Consider the following 15,071-nt stretch of genomic DNA (forward strand, 5'->3'; position numbering starts at 1 on the left):
GTTGCCCCGAGCGCTGAGGAGCTGTCGCCTCTCGTTAGTGTCGCTGTGCCGACCCAGAGTCCTGCCTGCCTGCTCCTTGATTAGAGAGTGAGGTGGATGGAGTGAGCTTGTGTGTGTGTGTGTGTATTCAGTGCTACTCGACCCCCTCCTTCCTACCCACAGAGCTGCTTTTAAAGATCAGTGATTTTGGTCAATTGGCCTGGCAACTCCAATCCCACGTAAGGTCAGTGATGACTCAATGGACCAGTCAGTGAAGCAGGCTGTCATGTCACTAACAGTGTATCCATATTTGTGTGTGTGTGTGTGTGTGTGCGTATACACATGTGTATTTGTGTGTTTACAAGGGTTGTCAAGGCCCTCGACAAAATCAATGGCCAAAAAGAAAAATGATCACAGTGCTGAAAATCCCTCAGGGTTCTTCTAACACAAAATCACACACTTGAAATCCTGCATTAGATCAGGTGGGATCAGAGATTATGTGTAACTTCACATAGAAAGATCACAGCGCTGTGACCAACATTAAACTGTACTCATTTTTTGCTGCTTTTATTTCTGGTCACTTTTTTCTCCCATCTGTCATCTTTCCCACTGCTGTACACTCGTCTGTCTGAATGTTTTATGACCCTGTAAAGCACTCTGAGCTACATTTGAATGAAATATTGCTATACGTATATCTCAATAGACATGTTGACCCGAGAGCCTCAAATCTCTTTTTAAAGCAAACTCTCCAAAAATAAAAATAAATAATTAACCTCAACTATTGCAGGTATCGACATGAATCAATAGAAAATGAGGAAAGAGAAGTAAAGTTCGGACAAACTCATCCTTTAACCTCACTGAACTAACTGTGATGGATGGTGGCTGACCTTGTGAAAAACTTTGGACTGCCAACTGTCTGCCTGTCTGCTGCTGGATACCCAGGTCAGTGAGTCCCCAGACCCTGAGGGGGCCATAAATACTGTGTGTGATTTCACTTCCTGTATGCCCTGCCCTGGGCACAGCTGTCCATCTCTGGACAATTTCTCTGCCCAAAGGGGCAGCCGACTGGCTCAGTGGACCTTGTATACACATGCTGCCCGTCTGTTTGGGGCTTTCAGAGTCAGACAACTTTGGTTGATTTTGAATTATACATGCTGATTTAGCCTGTGAAGATTTATTGAATGGAGAGAGTAATGATACACTTCTTAAATCAGCAGATTTTTTTTTAACTGGAAGTTTAAAAAAGGAGTAATGTAGTATAGCGTCACATGTACAGAGGTTACATTACATTACATTGGTTATATTTATTAGTACATATATTCCAGTGCAGAGAGGATAAGTGCAAATTACTTTAATTAATACGTTAAAGGCGGTGGAGACGAGAACTCGTAGGCATTCACGTGCTGCACCTTCAGACTCAAGATAAAGAAGAACTGTATCAAAGATTTAAAGAGAAAATGTGACCAGTATCTGTATAAAACCTCCCCCTTTCCGTCTTACCTCAACTCTCATATCCTGAACTCAAGTCTAGGACACAAAAAGAACACGAAATGCTTTCTTTTTCCTCATATTGTCATTGTTACCTTTTGTCAACAGATGCCTCTCCAGACAGCTGACAACAGCTGGTTATGAGCTAATGTTATGCTAGCTAATGTTAGGCTCAAGTGTCCTAAAGATCACTTTCCTGATAACTTTTTCGATAAACATTGAATGAGAGTTTATTTACTGATTTTCCAAATCCAACAATGTTAGATCCACTTTAAAGAAAGTTTCACTCACTCTGGCTAACAACAGCTAACAGAGGCTAACAGAAGCTAGCAGCAGCTAACAGCAAAACTTACTGACAGAAACGTTCAGAATATCCTCAACAAGTCACCTCAGTATCACGGTCATCAGAAAGAAATGAGCTTCACTGACTCATCGACATGTATCCTAATCTTTTCACAGAGTTTTACAGCCTCTTCCAGAGTAAACAGATGTGGATGCTTCTCACCTAGCATCGACAGCTGAGATAAACAACAGGGTGGATCTGGTCTAAAGTCACGGAAGAAAATGGCTGCACAGAAACTAACACCATGGTACCTGAGTTTGACAAAAAGCCATACATCATATAGCAGGTATACCATTGCCTCTACGTCAGCCATTCTTGTGTTGTGTTTGTGCCGCATACTGAGAGCTGAGCTGTGCGAGCTGAGATTGGTACTAGTCGGAAAGAGCTAATACTGTCATGATTATTATATTGAACTCAAACTACTGTAAGTGTTGCTCGACTGAATTTTGCAGAACCAACCTTTGGATGATTTTGCACAATTTCAAATGAAGTTCATGCCAATGTTTAGTTTGAATCTGCAGTAATAAACATGCACTTAAGGTGTGAGAAAGATAAGTTAGTTAAAAGTCAGTGTTACTGTTATAACTCAAAATAAACTCAAAACTCAGAACCTCCACCCTTTCCTCAGCACCTTCTTGTTAAATAAAGGGGGTGCTAATTCATTTATCGGCAACAGATGTAAACCCTGAGATGCAGACGTGTGCTGACTACATTAGTGCTTTTATTTTTATACCAAACTCACATTTTACTTAGGCAAGCATTTAAAAATGAAAAGAAAATAAGAGACTTCATGTATAAAACACTTCACAAAAACATGAGAAGAGTCTATCGTTCATGCACCGTGCATCGCAACTCTGACACCATTGGATGTGAGAGGACTGAGCCTGGAAGCTGCAGTGAGACTGTGCAGGAACCAAAGCCAGTGAGAGGGAAACAAGACTTCCCTCTAGCTATGGCTTCCTGACTTGTTTATTTGCTAACTGAGTGGGTGGGGGTTTGGGGGAGAGGGTGAACATATGGTTTGCTAAAACATGGACTTGTAGTCGGGAGGCCAAGGCACCCTAAGGGATGGAGCTGACGGGCTTTGGTCCCTGTCTCCCTCAATTTCTCCCGCTTGGACAGCCAGAGCTGAACAGCCGTCCTCCAGGAGTCAGCAGCACAATCTCTCTCTCTGCTGCCGCTGCTGCTCACACCCCTACACCCACCCTCAGTCAAACCCAGTCAAAGATGGTGAAGTGGGGGAAGTGAGGGGCCACTGGCTTTGGGGCCCTGGTTGCAGCTGAGAAACTGCCTGACACCATCCTCTTGTCCCTCGTCCCCGAGTGTGGTGCTGATCTGAGGCCTGTTGCTGAGGGACTACAAGTGCTGGTCCTTGCATGAGGACACGCTGGTGGTTTTGGGGTCCTCAGCATATATAATGATGTTCACTGTGCATCAGGTAACGGACGCCCTGGGAATTTGTCTGAAGTCGAAGGAGAGCGAGCCGACTGAGCGTGCTCAGGAGCTTCGGTTTTGGGAGTCAACGGTTGTCAGTGACCTACCAGCTACTGCAGCTTCTTATACAGATCACTGCACTGATATAGACAGTCACACACACTCATACACACACCCTCGAGGTCTATGTGTTTACGGACACACTCACTTGCCGGGATAAAGGCGCTAATATACACACATGGTCTCACACACCCTGCATTGATGATCGAGCATATGCACACACATACACTCCCTGTGGGTCAGTGACTTAATATGCACATTCTTGCACACACTCGAACCCACTGCTGTTTGATAGACATGCACGCACACTCGCGCACACACCCCCGGAGGTCGGCGCAGTGATGGACAGCAGTCCTGATGTGCTCTGACAGAATCGGCTGCTTCCTTTCATTTCCACTTGCTTTTCCCCCGTCAGGTGACACCCACAGGTGCCTTGGCGAGAGAGACCCGGCCTCCTGCGGGCGTGTTCGGTGGGGTGGGGGGGACGACAGAGACGACGAGTGAGGAGTGAGGCACCAGCTGCTTCCCGGCGGTGTGAACTCCACCTCTCGTCACACTCAGAGATATATGAATGATAAACAGAGAATATCAGGCGTCAGCTGCATCTCGTTCCAAATGAATGCCCCCCAACACGCCCGTCGCGCTCGCTGATTCTGAGATGTCTCCGTCTGACGTTAAGGCTCAGAGAAGGGCACAGATATCTGCAGAGGAAAAAATCCAGAGAGTCATGACTGAACCTTGACATCTGCACTTTTCAGATATTAACCCAGCTCACATTCAAGGCTCCGTTTGTAATTTGGAAAGTGGCCAGCGTTCGTCTAGCGCCCCTGTGTATAATCAAGCTGAAAATGTCTCATTGTGTGCTCCCAGCACCGATCCCTGACCTACTGTGGGGGCGATTCACCTCTGAAAAGGACACTTGTCTGTCATGTTGTCAACACTTTGGATCTGGACTGTGGTTAATAAACAGCAGCCATCTAAAGGAGAATTAAATTTAAAAAAATGATACTGCAATACTTCTATCAGCAATCGCATCATCATTAAACACAAGGCTCTGGTGTTAGCCATACATGCCCACACACAGATGATGTGATATCCTTTGGATCATGAGCTGTCTTCCCATTATTCTGGTTCAAGTTCGTCATCCAAAACACTGTTTTCAGAGCTGTGCAGGCTCTTTTAGATGTTTTCTGCCCTTCTTGTTCTTCAGTAGTTTCCAATGTTTTGCAACCGCCTCTCCATCCATGAAAGCATCTGATGATACAGCTACCACCCAGTAAATGTTTTTGACTTGGTTAGATGTTGTAACCATGCAAACATATCTGTAGTCATCCACTGTGGAAACTGCCTTTGAGCCTATGAAAATTGGGGACTCTGTAACTTAATGGCTGAAATTGCTAAATAGTTATTGTAATGCTTTTGTTAAATCACTGGATTAAAGCTGAAAAAGGTCATAGCTCTGATCACATCTTCACTGTTTGACTTTAAATCCGCTTGGATTGTGTAGAGACAAATGGAGCTTTGCCTCGCAGTTATCAGCCCTGTTGTTTTGTTCATGTACTTTTTATTTATAGGTTGCTAAGAAACACTCGTCTTATTAGGCACACTACATTTGAGCCACATGCTCAGGTAGGCGCGTTTTAGTTTTAGATTGACCTTGAAATGTTTTAAGGGTTTAATTCATTTGTTACATTTCTCGAAATCTGTCAAAAGCATGTTTAGACTAAAAACTGATATTGCTATATATATGGCAAATAGTAAATAGAGTTCACATACTCAATTTTAAAGCCGGCACACTGAACTTCTCTGAAAAGTCAGGAACGAATCAAGCGTAACATTCGACCACTAATATTTTCAGCTTTTTTGTAAAACAGTAAACTTGAAATTTGATTTGGATTAAACAGAGCGAGCTTAACATTAATTATTAACAATTACAAAAACATAGAAAATTACAAATACTGTTAATTTACAGCAGTTGTGGCACAAACCTTGCATGGATGGTGGTCTAATAAATTTGTTAAGTGTTGTATATGGAATAATAATTTTGTCTAATTTTTCTTCAGACTGTAGAGATCATTTTAATTTGAGGTTTTTAATGAAAAAGTCCTCCTATGATTGGTGATATAACCAGCTGAATGGGTGTGGTCTTCCTCAGTTTGCCAGGTTTCTGGTTTGGTGATGGTGCACATCATCCCACAGTCAGGCTGCAATTCAAATATCCCGATATTTACAACTTCTCCAACTTCTCCCTTTGATAGCTTAAGCTCAGTTTTAAAGAAGTATATTATTGCAACAATGATGTAAGATCATTATTAGCATGTTAAAGAATACTGTTAAAATCATAATGAGGATTTTAAAATCAAAACATCCAGGATAAAGTAAGGCACCAAAGGCAGGGGGTTGTTTTGTCACTGTGGCTGTGTGTCAGTGCAGCTGGAAGTGGCTCTTGGAGTGTTTCTCCTTTGAAAATGAGGGGAAAGAGGGGAGGGGTGGTGAATAATTGATAGTGGCTGAGAGCGATATGAGTTTAGTTAATGTGCCCAGCAGCGCAGGCTAAGAGAGGAGCTGTTAGCGATTTCACCTCAGGCCTAAAAACCCAGGCGGTGGAGAAAGCTTCAGCTTTATCCTGGGTAAGCGGTCGCTTTTTCATCTTTCATCTTTCCATCTTTATATATTTCTTTTTAGAGCACACAGTCCATCATGTGGGACGGCGGGCGTATGTGCGTTCTGTGTGTTTCTCTTAATTTGCATGGGTCTAAGTGTGCGTATGTTTGGAGGCATCTGCACAGCTGGATCTGGCTGGTAGCGGTGTTGTTGCAGCCCTCTGGTTCCTTTCTCTGAGTGGTAATAGAGTGCTGCTGTCAGCCTCCCCAGATGCTGCTCCATAAGGACCCTCAACTCGCCAGGAGACTTTCGTGTTCACACTGCGAGTATCGGCTTCTGCACGTTTCTATTTTCTCTGAAGATAAAACACTGCAGTTTACAGTCAGACTTGAAGGAAGTTTGTAAATGAGCTGTACATATGTCAACTTTTCTGGTAATTTAGGAGCATGTGCAGCAAGTTTAATTAAAAAAACAGAGTCTAGAATATAAATACTTACACTTAAGAAAACAAAAAGCAAGAACAAAACGACTAAAATAATTAATTTCAGACGTTACAGCCTCTGAATCATTTGCGATCTTCAGACTAACAATCAAATGCAGTGCCATACTCAGTACTATATTTCTGAGCAGCACAAGACAAGGCCATGAGCCATTTTAAATTCATATCAAACTGTGGCTCAGTAAGTTCAAAATGCAGCACAATAATTTATTATTGGAAGTCTAATACTTGGAAATAACAGACGACAGAGTGCGGTGACAAAATGTTCCCATTGATTGGTGATTCTGCTGCTGCAAGTTTAGATTGCTAACTGAGCTATCCACAGCTTTACGTGAGAACATTTATACTTGTAACATCTCTTCAGATGTGTGATACTTCTCTGTGAACTGTCAACCTGCAGCCAATCTAACACTTTGAAACATGATCTTCTGGGAAAACATGCAAACTCAACCCTGGTGCACTTACTGTGGTGCCAAACAGGATAACAGTGGCTTTGTTTTTGATATTTGGTCTCATGTTAACTGCAGTTTTGTCACTGTAGTCCAAAAGAAGTTGTTGTTTCCATCTGTGATGATTTATATTTAGCTGTGTGGTTCTGTAATGGGGCCTTCACTCTCTTCCACAAGCATGCATGGACATCACAAGAGAACAGAGCAGCAGTGACGACACAGACACTACACTCCCAAAAGTGCTCACCTGTCTGCTTTTACACACATATAAACTTGAGTGACATCTGATTCTTAATCCATAAGGTTTAATATGATGTCCAAAAACTGCTTCAACTCTTCTAGGAAGGATTTTCACAGGTTTAGGAGTGTTTATGGGAAATTCTGACCACTCTACTGCACAAGTATTGATGAATTTATTAACAATAGAGTATTAAAATCGCCTCAATTAAATTATTCCTACTCTTATATCACACTAGTAAAACACTGAAAGTTTAGACCCTTTGGTAAATAAAAAAAATCCCCTTTTCTGTCCTGTTACCTTTATTCTGAGTAATTTTGCATGCAACATTTATTATACACTCATGCAAAGGTGAAGCATTTAAACCTCTTTTAAAAAAAGAAAGTCAGTGAGATGCTAATAAGACACTGAGTGAAATGAAGAGGAAGGAGACAATTCTCGTTCTGCACATTTGAACTTAACAGGAGAAACTGACACTTTGTCCGAAGTGTTCCTGCAGTTGGAGTGAAATGCTTCCTTACTCTCTGGGAAAAAACAAGAAAAAACCCTGACATCTGCTCCCACGTGGCCACACTAAGAAGTGAGGGATCTTTGTTTCTCCTGCTTCTCTTCCTTCTCTAGTTCCTCCTCGTGTCACAGTGCACTCCTGTCGTTCCTCCTGATTTACCAGACATCCTCTTTCCCCTGCTGTCACATTTGGTACAGATGGTTAGGCTCTATGGAGTGGCCTGTCAGTCTCCATTTGGCCGCCTCTGTGTGACAGCAGGCCCGATGGCTCGTGAAGGGCCCCCGACTTTCCCGGCACACGGACACTGACATTTCTCAAAGGGGCTCGCGTGCGTGCTTCCCACCCAGCCCGAAGAGAGAAACGAAGAACCTGAAGTCGACCCAAAGCCCGCCACAGGCTACGAGAGTCAGGGATGGATGGAGGAGGGAGAATGAAAAAGGGGTGAAGAGAGGAGACTGAGAAACTGGGATTAGATTTAGGAGAGGAGTGAGAATGTCCGCGTTTACATGCACAGACATGAATTCGAAGCTGTAAAAGCTCTTGAAAAGGTTTGAGCCGGCAGTATTTTTGCATATCCAAAAACCTGGTGATAACCAGCTCCTGTAGAAGTGGAGACTTTTGAGATGAGAATGCAAACTGGTGGACAAGCCTGACCCAAAACAGGCAAATCTAAATGTACTGTATACATGCCCAGAGGCTGCTCTGAAAACCCAAATCATGTCAGCATATCTCTCACCTGGAAAATACTGCAAACATCCTACTCTGGAATACATAAAAGGAGTACACTGTGTACACGGCTTTTATTAAACTGGGAATATGTGCACGCAAGCGTCATGTCTAAGTCACTGTTTGTGGATGAGATGCTGTAGCTCACACCACCCGTTCCCCGACACGCTGCACTGATCATCCTCAGCACAGGTTCCTTAAACGAAGCTGGTGATGGAGGTAAAGACGGGTGATGCGGAAACAGCCACTAACCACTCCACAATACACACCTTTACCTCTACTGTGGACTTTAATGCTTAGTATACACAAGATAAGATGAAAAGAAGGAATATTTTCTGGTGGCTTTTGATTATTAAAAATTAAAGACTTATAATTAAAACCACAGATATTAGAATCAAGGAAGCTTAAACAATGTTTAAGTAAAAAGCCTAAAAATAGTTCATTCATAAGAGCTTTTTCTCATAATCCAATATAATAAAATACTGAATATCCAGAGTCAGCCTTAGAAGTCAGTCTTCTTAGTATTACGTATCAGTTATGGAGGATTTAACCCCCTCTGTCCTCTGTTATGTTGTAACAAGAAGCCATCACTAACCGAACCTTTGCCAGCATTGTGTAAATTGTTATATTGCATTCTGACTGCAAGGTGGAGACCACACTTGACAATCCAGAGAGGTGGAGAGGGGGGGAGCAAACAGGGTGGAGAGGGGGGGGGGGGCTGCTGTATTGTAGCGCCTCGGGGTAATGCTCCCAGTCAATATATATCTCCACACTCGCTCCTGCGCTCCCATTTGAGCGGGACGCGCTGCCCTGCCGCTGCAGAGGAGTGACAGACAGCCACACCGGGACCTCACTTTAGGTATGAATGAATACTTCTCCTCCTTTCCTTTAAGAAGCAAGGTTTGTTTGTGAAGGCTGAGCGATATTTTAGAGGGAAGTTAAGCAGAGGCCTGTTTAAATGCTGCTTTTGTTTGCAGGGCAGAAATGTTTGATGCTGTTTTATGTCCTGCTGTATGCCTTTGTTTTTTTTAATTTTGAAAAAAGTGAGCTTTGATGTCATTATTTATATATATAAATAATATATATATTATATATATTTAATTAAACTACATTACTATTTTTGATTTAAAATGAGAATCTTTTATATATATGTATATTTTAATATTACTGGATAGATACATTTCTGTGGTGTTATAATGAATTATTGTCAGCTTATTTTAATTCATCATCATTTTAATTTCTATTAAATTTGGTTTAAAAAAATTAAATGCAAATACATCAATATTACTTGATTTGTAAATTTACAGAAATTCATGTTTTTTTAAATCATAGAAGAAAGTCAACATAAAAATTTTCTTGTCTTCTTTTTTTTTTTAGAACTTTTTCTCAGAGGGAGTGACAGCTCACCCGGGCTATCATCTTAGGTAAAGTATTAAACTTAATGAATTTATTAAACACGAGAGCTTAAAAATAATTTCCCCTGCAGTCTTTGCGTGCATCGACTTCCTGTGCATTAAAAAAATAACCAAGTCCCTTTCTGCTGTCAGCGGTGTGGTTTCTGTAGCGTGTAACTTGTCAAAGCTTTTAGTGTGGTGAGCCTCCTTAATTGCAACAATAGATGTTCAAGCTGTTAAGCTTGTTTGATCATAGTCCCTAAAAGCTTAAAACAAGACCACAGGGTTCAGATATGGGCAGCGGGGGGGCCAAAGAGCGCAGTCAGTGAGAGGAGAGCGGATAGCGGTGACCAGAAGAGGGGGAAAAAAAATCTACTGTAAAAATGATTTTTATTGATTGGCTCGCAGCAGCAGCTGTTAGACTCCATTATGAGCCCAAAGCTCAGGTCAGACCCCCGGGGCGGACAAGTGAGCCAGTCAAATGGTCATCCACTAACGGGCCAGTTCTGGGGGTCCAGTTGGGAAAGTGGTGAGCAGCAGCCATCCTTTGTTAGCCTTCGTCTCATGGACTCACAGATGATGATCCACGCCGTCACCTGTGTTTGCTTGGCTCTCCTTTGTTTCTAGTCTTGGAAGAGATCCGTGCATTAAAAGAAAAAGGAGTTGGTGAAGTTTCTTTTTTACCTCAGCATGGACCCTGAACTTTACGTAGACTTTCATCTTTGAGAGTCCCGAGGAAAAAACGGCAAAATAAAAGCCCCCAAAGCAGAGTGTTTTATACTGAGCACTAGCCTGCTTGCATCTTCTTTTTCACTGCAGGCTTCACCCAATGGCTTCGCTCGCAGTACAAAGAGATCACAAAGTTTCTGCAATTTCACAGATGGGGAAAAAATGTTTTTGAATTTATCTGAAAGGATTGGAATGAAGTGGTGTTAATTAAACTAAATTCTGAACTAATGAAATAAAAGATGAAGAGGAGCAAAAAAAAAGAGAGAGTGGAATTAAGGGAAAAACAATTCTACAGGGACTATTTGTTCTTAAATCCAAAAGACAAGCCTGCTTAACACATGCAGAAGAAAATTAAAAATAAAATTAATCAATAAATTTGCCTGTTTATTCATAAAACGAAGCATAATGTTTAAAAGTAGTGTAAAAGCTCAGTAATAATATTTAAAGGTGCTCAGGTTTTAAAGGTTTTGTTGGCTTCTTTTGTAAGACATGTCTAACTGTAAATAAATATATGTATATTTTGATTATTTCCAATCAGAAGGAAATTAAATTCAATTAAATGCTACCTATTATAATCCCTGCTAATATTGCCTAACAAGTATGACCCCAGTCTAAATGTAGAGCTGGTAAGTCGAGGCAGTGGAACCTATGCACCGTGTCCTGACCCAGATCCCAGTCCTGGCACTAATGACGCCCTATAGGCATGATGCCAGGCTCTCATTAGGAATCGGGCCTCAAACCCCCAACTTCTCTCCTTCGCGTACCAGCGCTGTGCAATCCCAGGCATGGCCGTGCGGTGCCTGTAGCCGGCCTTCGAGGGCCTGGCCCCAGAACTCAAGCAGGGCTGTGAATGCTGTGAGACCCCACTGCACAGGTGCAGAGTCCCCCGTGACAGCCCTCTTTGCCCCCAGCCCTGGGCCCTGCTAGTGCCTGGTACTGCACTGGAACTAATGAGTAGTGGCAGGTACAGTGACAACAGAACAGCGTGGGCCTCCCTGCAGTTAGGTTAGTGGCAACCCTCGACTTAGGCAGAAAACAAATGTTCTCTCATAATACACATATGTGCATAATGGCATAAATCACCCTTCAGTGCACGCAGAACTTTACCTCTCATAGTTTGTTTTCTTACAGAAATGAAAACCGCATCCCTCCTTCTGACTCGCAGAGAACAAAACATCATATGTACAGTCTGTGCTTTCATTCACGATCCACTCTCTTGTTTATTTCACAGGTACAGCTGCAATTTGACCAAGAAGATGCTCTTCTTCATCGCCACCTACTCGCAAAATTAAGGAAAACCTCACAACAAATGAAATGTACTCTGAAGAAATATCTCAAAGTCTAGCTTAAACTGTCTAAATTTAAATCACACGCTCTTTAGAAATATCAAGACTCAACCATGTCCAAGGATGACACCTGCAAAGTCACGTCAGCCAGCAAACACAAGGAGCGCAAGCCGAAGAAGCCTCACTACATCCCCCGACCGTGGGGCAAACCCTACAACTACAAGTGCTTCCAGTGCCCCTTCACCTGCATGGAGAAGTCTCACCTGTACAACCATATGAAGTACAGCCTGTGCAAGAACTCTCTGTCCCTGCTTATAGAGTCAGATTGGCCGTATAAAAAGGGCAACATCCTGCACCCAGAGCAGCTCCGGCCCTTTCAGCAGGCCCATGGCCTGCACGCTCCCGGAAAGGATGAGCTAGAGCAGGTGATTCGCACTGAGGAAAGGCAGGGTCAGAGGAGGTCTGCAGAGGAGGATGGCGAGGGCAGAGACAGCCAGGGACCAGAAGATGAAGAGGGACGAGGAGAGGGGGTAGAGATCACTGGGCTGATCAAAGAAAGCTCCGGTGATAGCGACAGAGGTGAAGCAGCAGAAAGCACTAGGAAGAAAACCAAACAGCCAGATTCAGAGCTCGACGACATGCTCTCTCTCGAAGATCAGTTTTTACGAGCCCGCTCTGTGGAGGTAGAGGCCCAACTGAGACATTATAAGCTATCAAAGACATGCCTAACAGCTCCCGGGTTACTGTCGGAGCAGTGGCGGCTGCTGGCATCCAGCCACACTAAAGCCAAAGCTGAAGGTCCTCAGCCTCGAGTGAATAATTCAATCCCCTGTTACCCCCCACCACCAAACCTGGTGGATTACCAGGACCCCACTGGGCTTAACCTTTCAGTGCTTGGGGTAGGTTATCCTATCAGCCCTGGCCTTTTCTCCTACATGAACTCAGCTATTCCCACCGCAGCCTCTGGTGTCACAGCCCAGACCCACGCACAGCTCGCCCAGCTCCCCTTCCTGGCCTCGGCCGCTCAGCTGATACACCCAGCCTCCAGCGCACACGCAGATCGAGCTCTCATCCCCCCTCGACTATACTACCCCTTCCTGTGCGAGCACACATTCGGACAGGCATCCAGTCAGAGCGACACCAGCAAGCCTCTCAAGACATCAACAAACACTCTAGAAGCAAGTCCTCTGTCCAGTTTCCAGCCCAAAGTCAATCTGTGGAAAGTGCCTGCTGTGAGGCCGGGATCTACCATCACTCCCGCTGGCTGGGTGTCACCTCAGAGAGACTCCCCTGATCAGGGCTACAGGCTGGGGGATAAACTGCAGGCTGCAGCCAAGGAAGGCAGAGCAAGCTGGGGTCTGAAGAGGGCAGGAGCTCCTTTAAGAAACCAAGAGGCCCCTGCGGAGAAGAAGCCAAACTTGGGCTTGACTTTAGACCTTCTGAAAAATATTCAAACTGCATCGACTCTTAATGTGGGGACAGACAAACTTCTCTTCTCTTCGGACAGGTAAACAGCTCAGAACTGTTTTTGTAATAAAATTGGTAGTAACTCTTAGGAGTATTTATTTAACTCTTTTCTTTCACTCTTTCTTAGTTTGCAGGATGCTCATGTTCAATGTCGGCCCACTGAGCTGTGGTACAATGATCCTCTCACCAGCCCCACCAGCGAAACATCTTCTCTCTCAACCTGTGGAAGACCCAACAGCCAGGACTCAGCTGCCGCCAGGACAATCGGGGCATCTGAGTCAGTTGCTGCTCTGCTCGGTGACCTCTCCAAGGCGCTGCAGGAGTACCACGAGGCCGAGCGCAAAATCTCCCACCTAGAGAAGGAAGACCTTCCTGCCCAGAGACATCTCTGGGAGCACCTTAACAAAATCCGCAGCGAGCTTTCTCATATTCACCAGGCTTTGGAGCGAACAGCTCGCCAGAGCGATGGGCCTCTCGACCTGTCAGTAAAGAGGGACTCGACGGAGTCGATTGGCGATCAGAGCAGGAGGGAAGATGGGGGTCTTAAGGAAAACGCAACTGAGACAGAGGAGGAGGACGAGGAGCTCATAGAGAGAAGAGAGGACGAGGAGGACGAGAGCGCGAGGAAGGTGATAAGGGCTTCACTTGAGAGTCGTAAACAGTCGCTGGACATGCTGATCAAGATGAGTCAGGCGTCAGTGGTGAACACAGAGGTCCTGTCTCCTGGTGGCCTTGGCCTGAGGCCCAGTCCTGCTGAGGCTCTGTGGGCAAGCAGAACCACCAAGTGTGAGGCCGACTCCAGCGTCCTGCTCTGCCCCGACGGCCGATCAGTAGTGTTCACCGACATCTCCTCCTCTGCCAAACCCCCAAAGAGACCCCCATCCATACAGCGACTCGAAGCCCACTGTCCTCCAAGCCCTTTAACAGCTACCGACAACTGAAACTCTGCTTGTTCCTCTGGCTGTAATATAACAGAACCCATCCAGCGGTTCACGTGTAGTTTTGTTTTTGGTTACTGGCATGTCTCAGACTTTCATCAGCTGGAAAAAAAAAAAAAAGACTGTCGCTGTGTTTCTCAGTTGTTCACAGAAACATTTTGCACTGTATGAAGTAAACAGAGAATGACTGAAAAATCTGGAGGATTTTTTTTTTGATACACTAAAGGACGTTTAGGCATTTTAAAAAGGTTACATCAGCATTTTTTATTTATTTTTTTTTTTACAGGCGATTTAAACAATTGTGCACATTAATGATCATGACAAGAGATCATCCTCTGAGCTGATTTGTAAATATTGTACTGAAAATAAATGTAATTAATGTAAAATGTTTTAAAGGCTAATGTTTTTATATGGATGATGTCGTGTTGGGCTGAAAATAAAATGGATTACACACACAAACACATCCATTCTTTTCAAAAACAGAGCAAAATAGGGGTTAAGACACATAAAATAATGAAAAATGGGAAGATTTTAATCAATATTTGCAAAGAAAAAGGTACTAATTTGAACATTTTGCTGCACGGTGAGCAATCACAAAGCCAAATGCTATCATTGTAGTCTTTATCGATAGAAAGAAAAACAGGTGAGAAAAAAAAAGACAAATAGATCCAAAGAGGCACCGTGACCTGAATTTGCCTACGTTGTCCTAAAGGTGAAGCAGCTCCTAAAGCCAAAGCCCATCGGCTGGGTTACCTGTGCACCTACTAAGGTTGGCTGCGGGGCCGACCTCCACATAAACTAAACTTGAGACCTGTCTCCCCCGAGGACTGACGCAGAGAGCAGGGCTGCCCCATGTCTTTTAGCCCCGTCACCACCATCACACTCCAGACGCAGCAGCAAAGGTCAGCTGCCACGACCAGAAGAGCCAC

The 15,071-nt window shown here is 44.0% G+C and overlaps 1 protein-coding gene across 1 annotated transcript; it reads left to right on the forward strand.

Annotated features, from left to right (window-relative positions):
• The first annotated feature begins 9,114 nt into the window (after positions 1 to 9,114).
• Positions 9,115 to 14,588, forward strand: prr35 (proline rich 35). The gene is made up of 4 exons (XM_005950527.3): positions 9,115 to 9,187; positions 9,706 to 9,752; positions 11,683 to 13,244; positions 13,332 to 14,588. The coding sequence occupies exons 3-4, from the start codon at positions 11,851 to 11,853 to the stop codon at positions 14,143 to 14,145; spliced, it is 2,208 nt and encodes a 735-aa protein (XP_005950589.1). The 5' UTR covers positions 9,115 to 9,187; positions 9,706 to 9,752; positions 11,683 to 11,850; the 3' UTR covers positions 14,146 to 14,588.
• The last annotated feature ends 483 nt before the right edge of the window (positions 14,589 to 15,071 follow it).

Source organism: Haplochromis burtoni, unplaced genomic scaffold (genome assembly GCF_018398535.1).
Source record: "Haplochromis burtoni strain Fernald_Lab_line unplaced genomic scaffold, NCSU_Asbu1 Contig_804, whole genome shotgun sequence".
Classification (NCBI taxonomy): Eukaryota; Metazoa; Chordata; class Actinopteri; order Cichliformes; family Cichlidae; genus Haplochromis; species Haplochromis burtoni.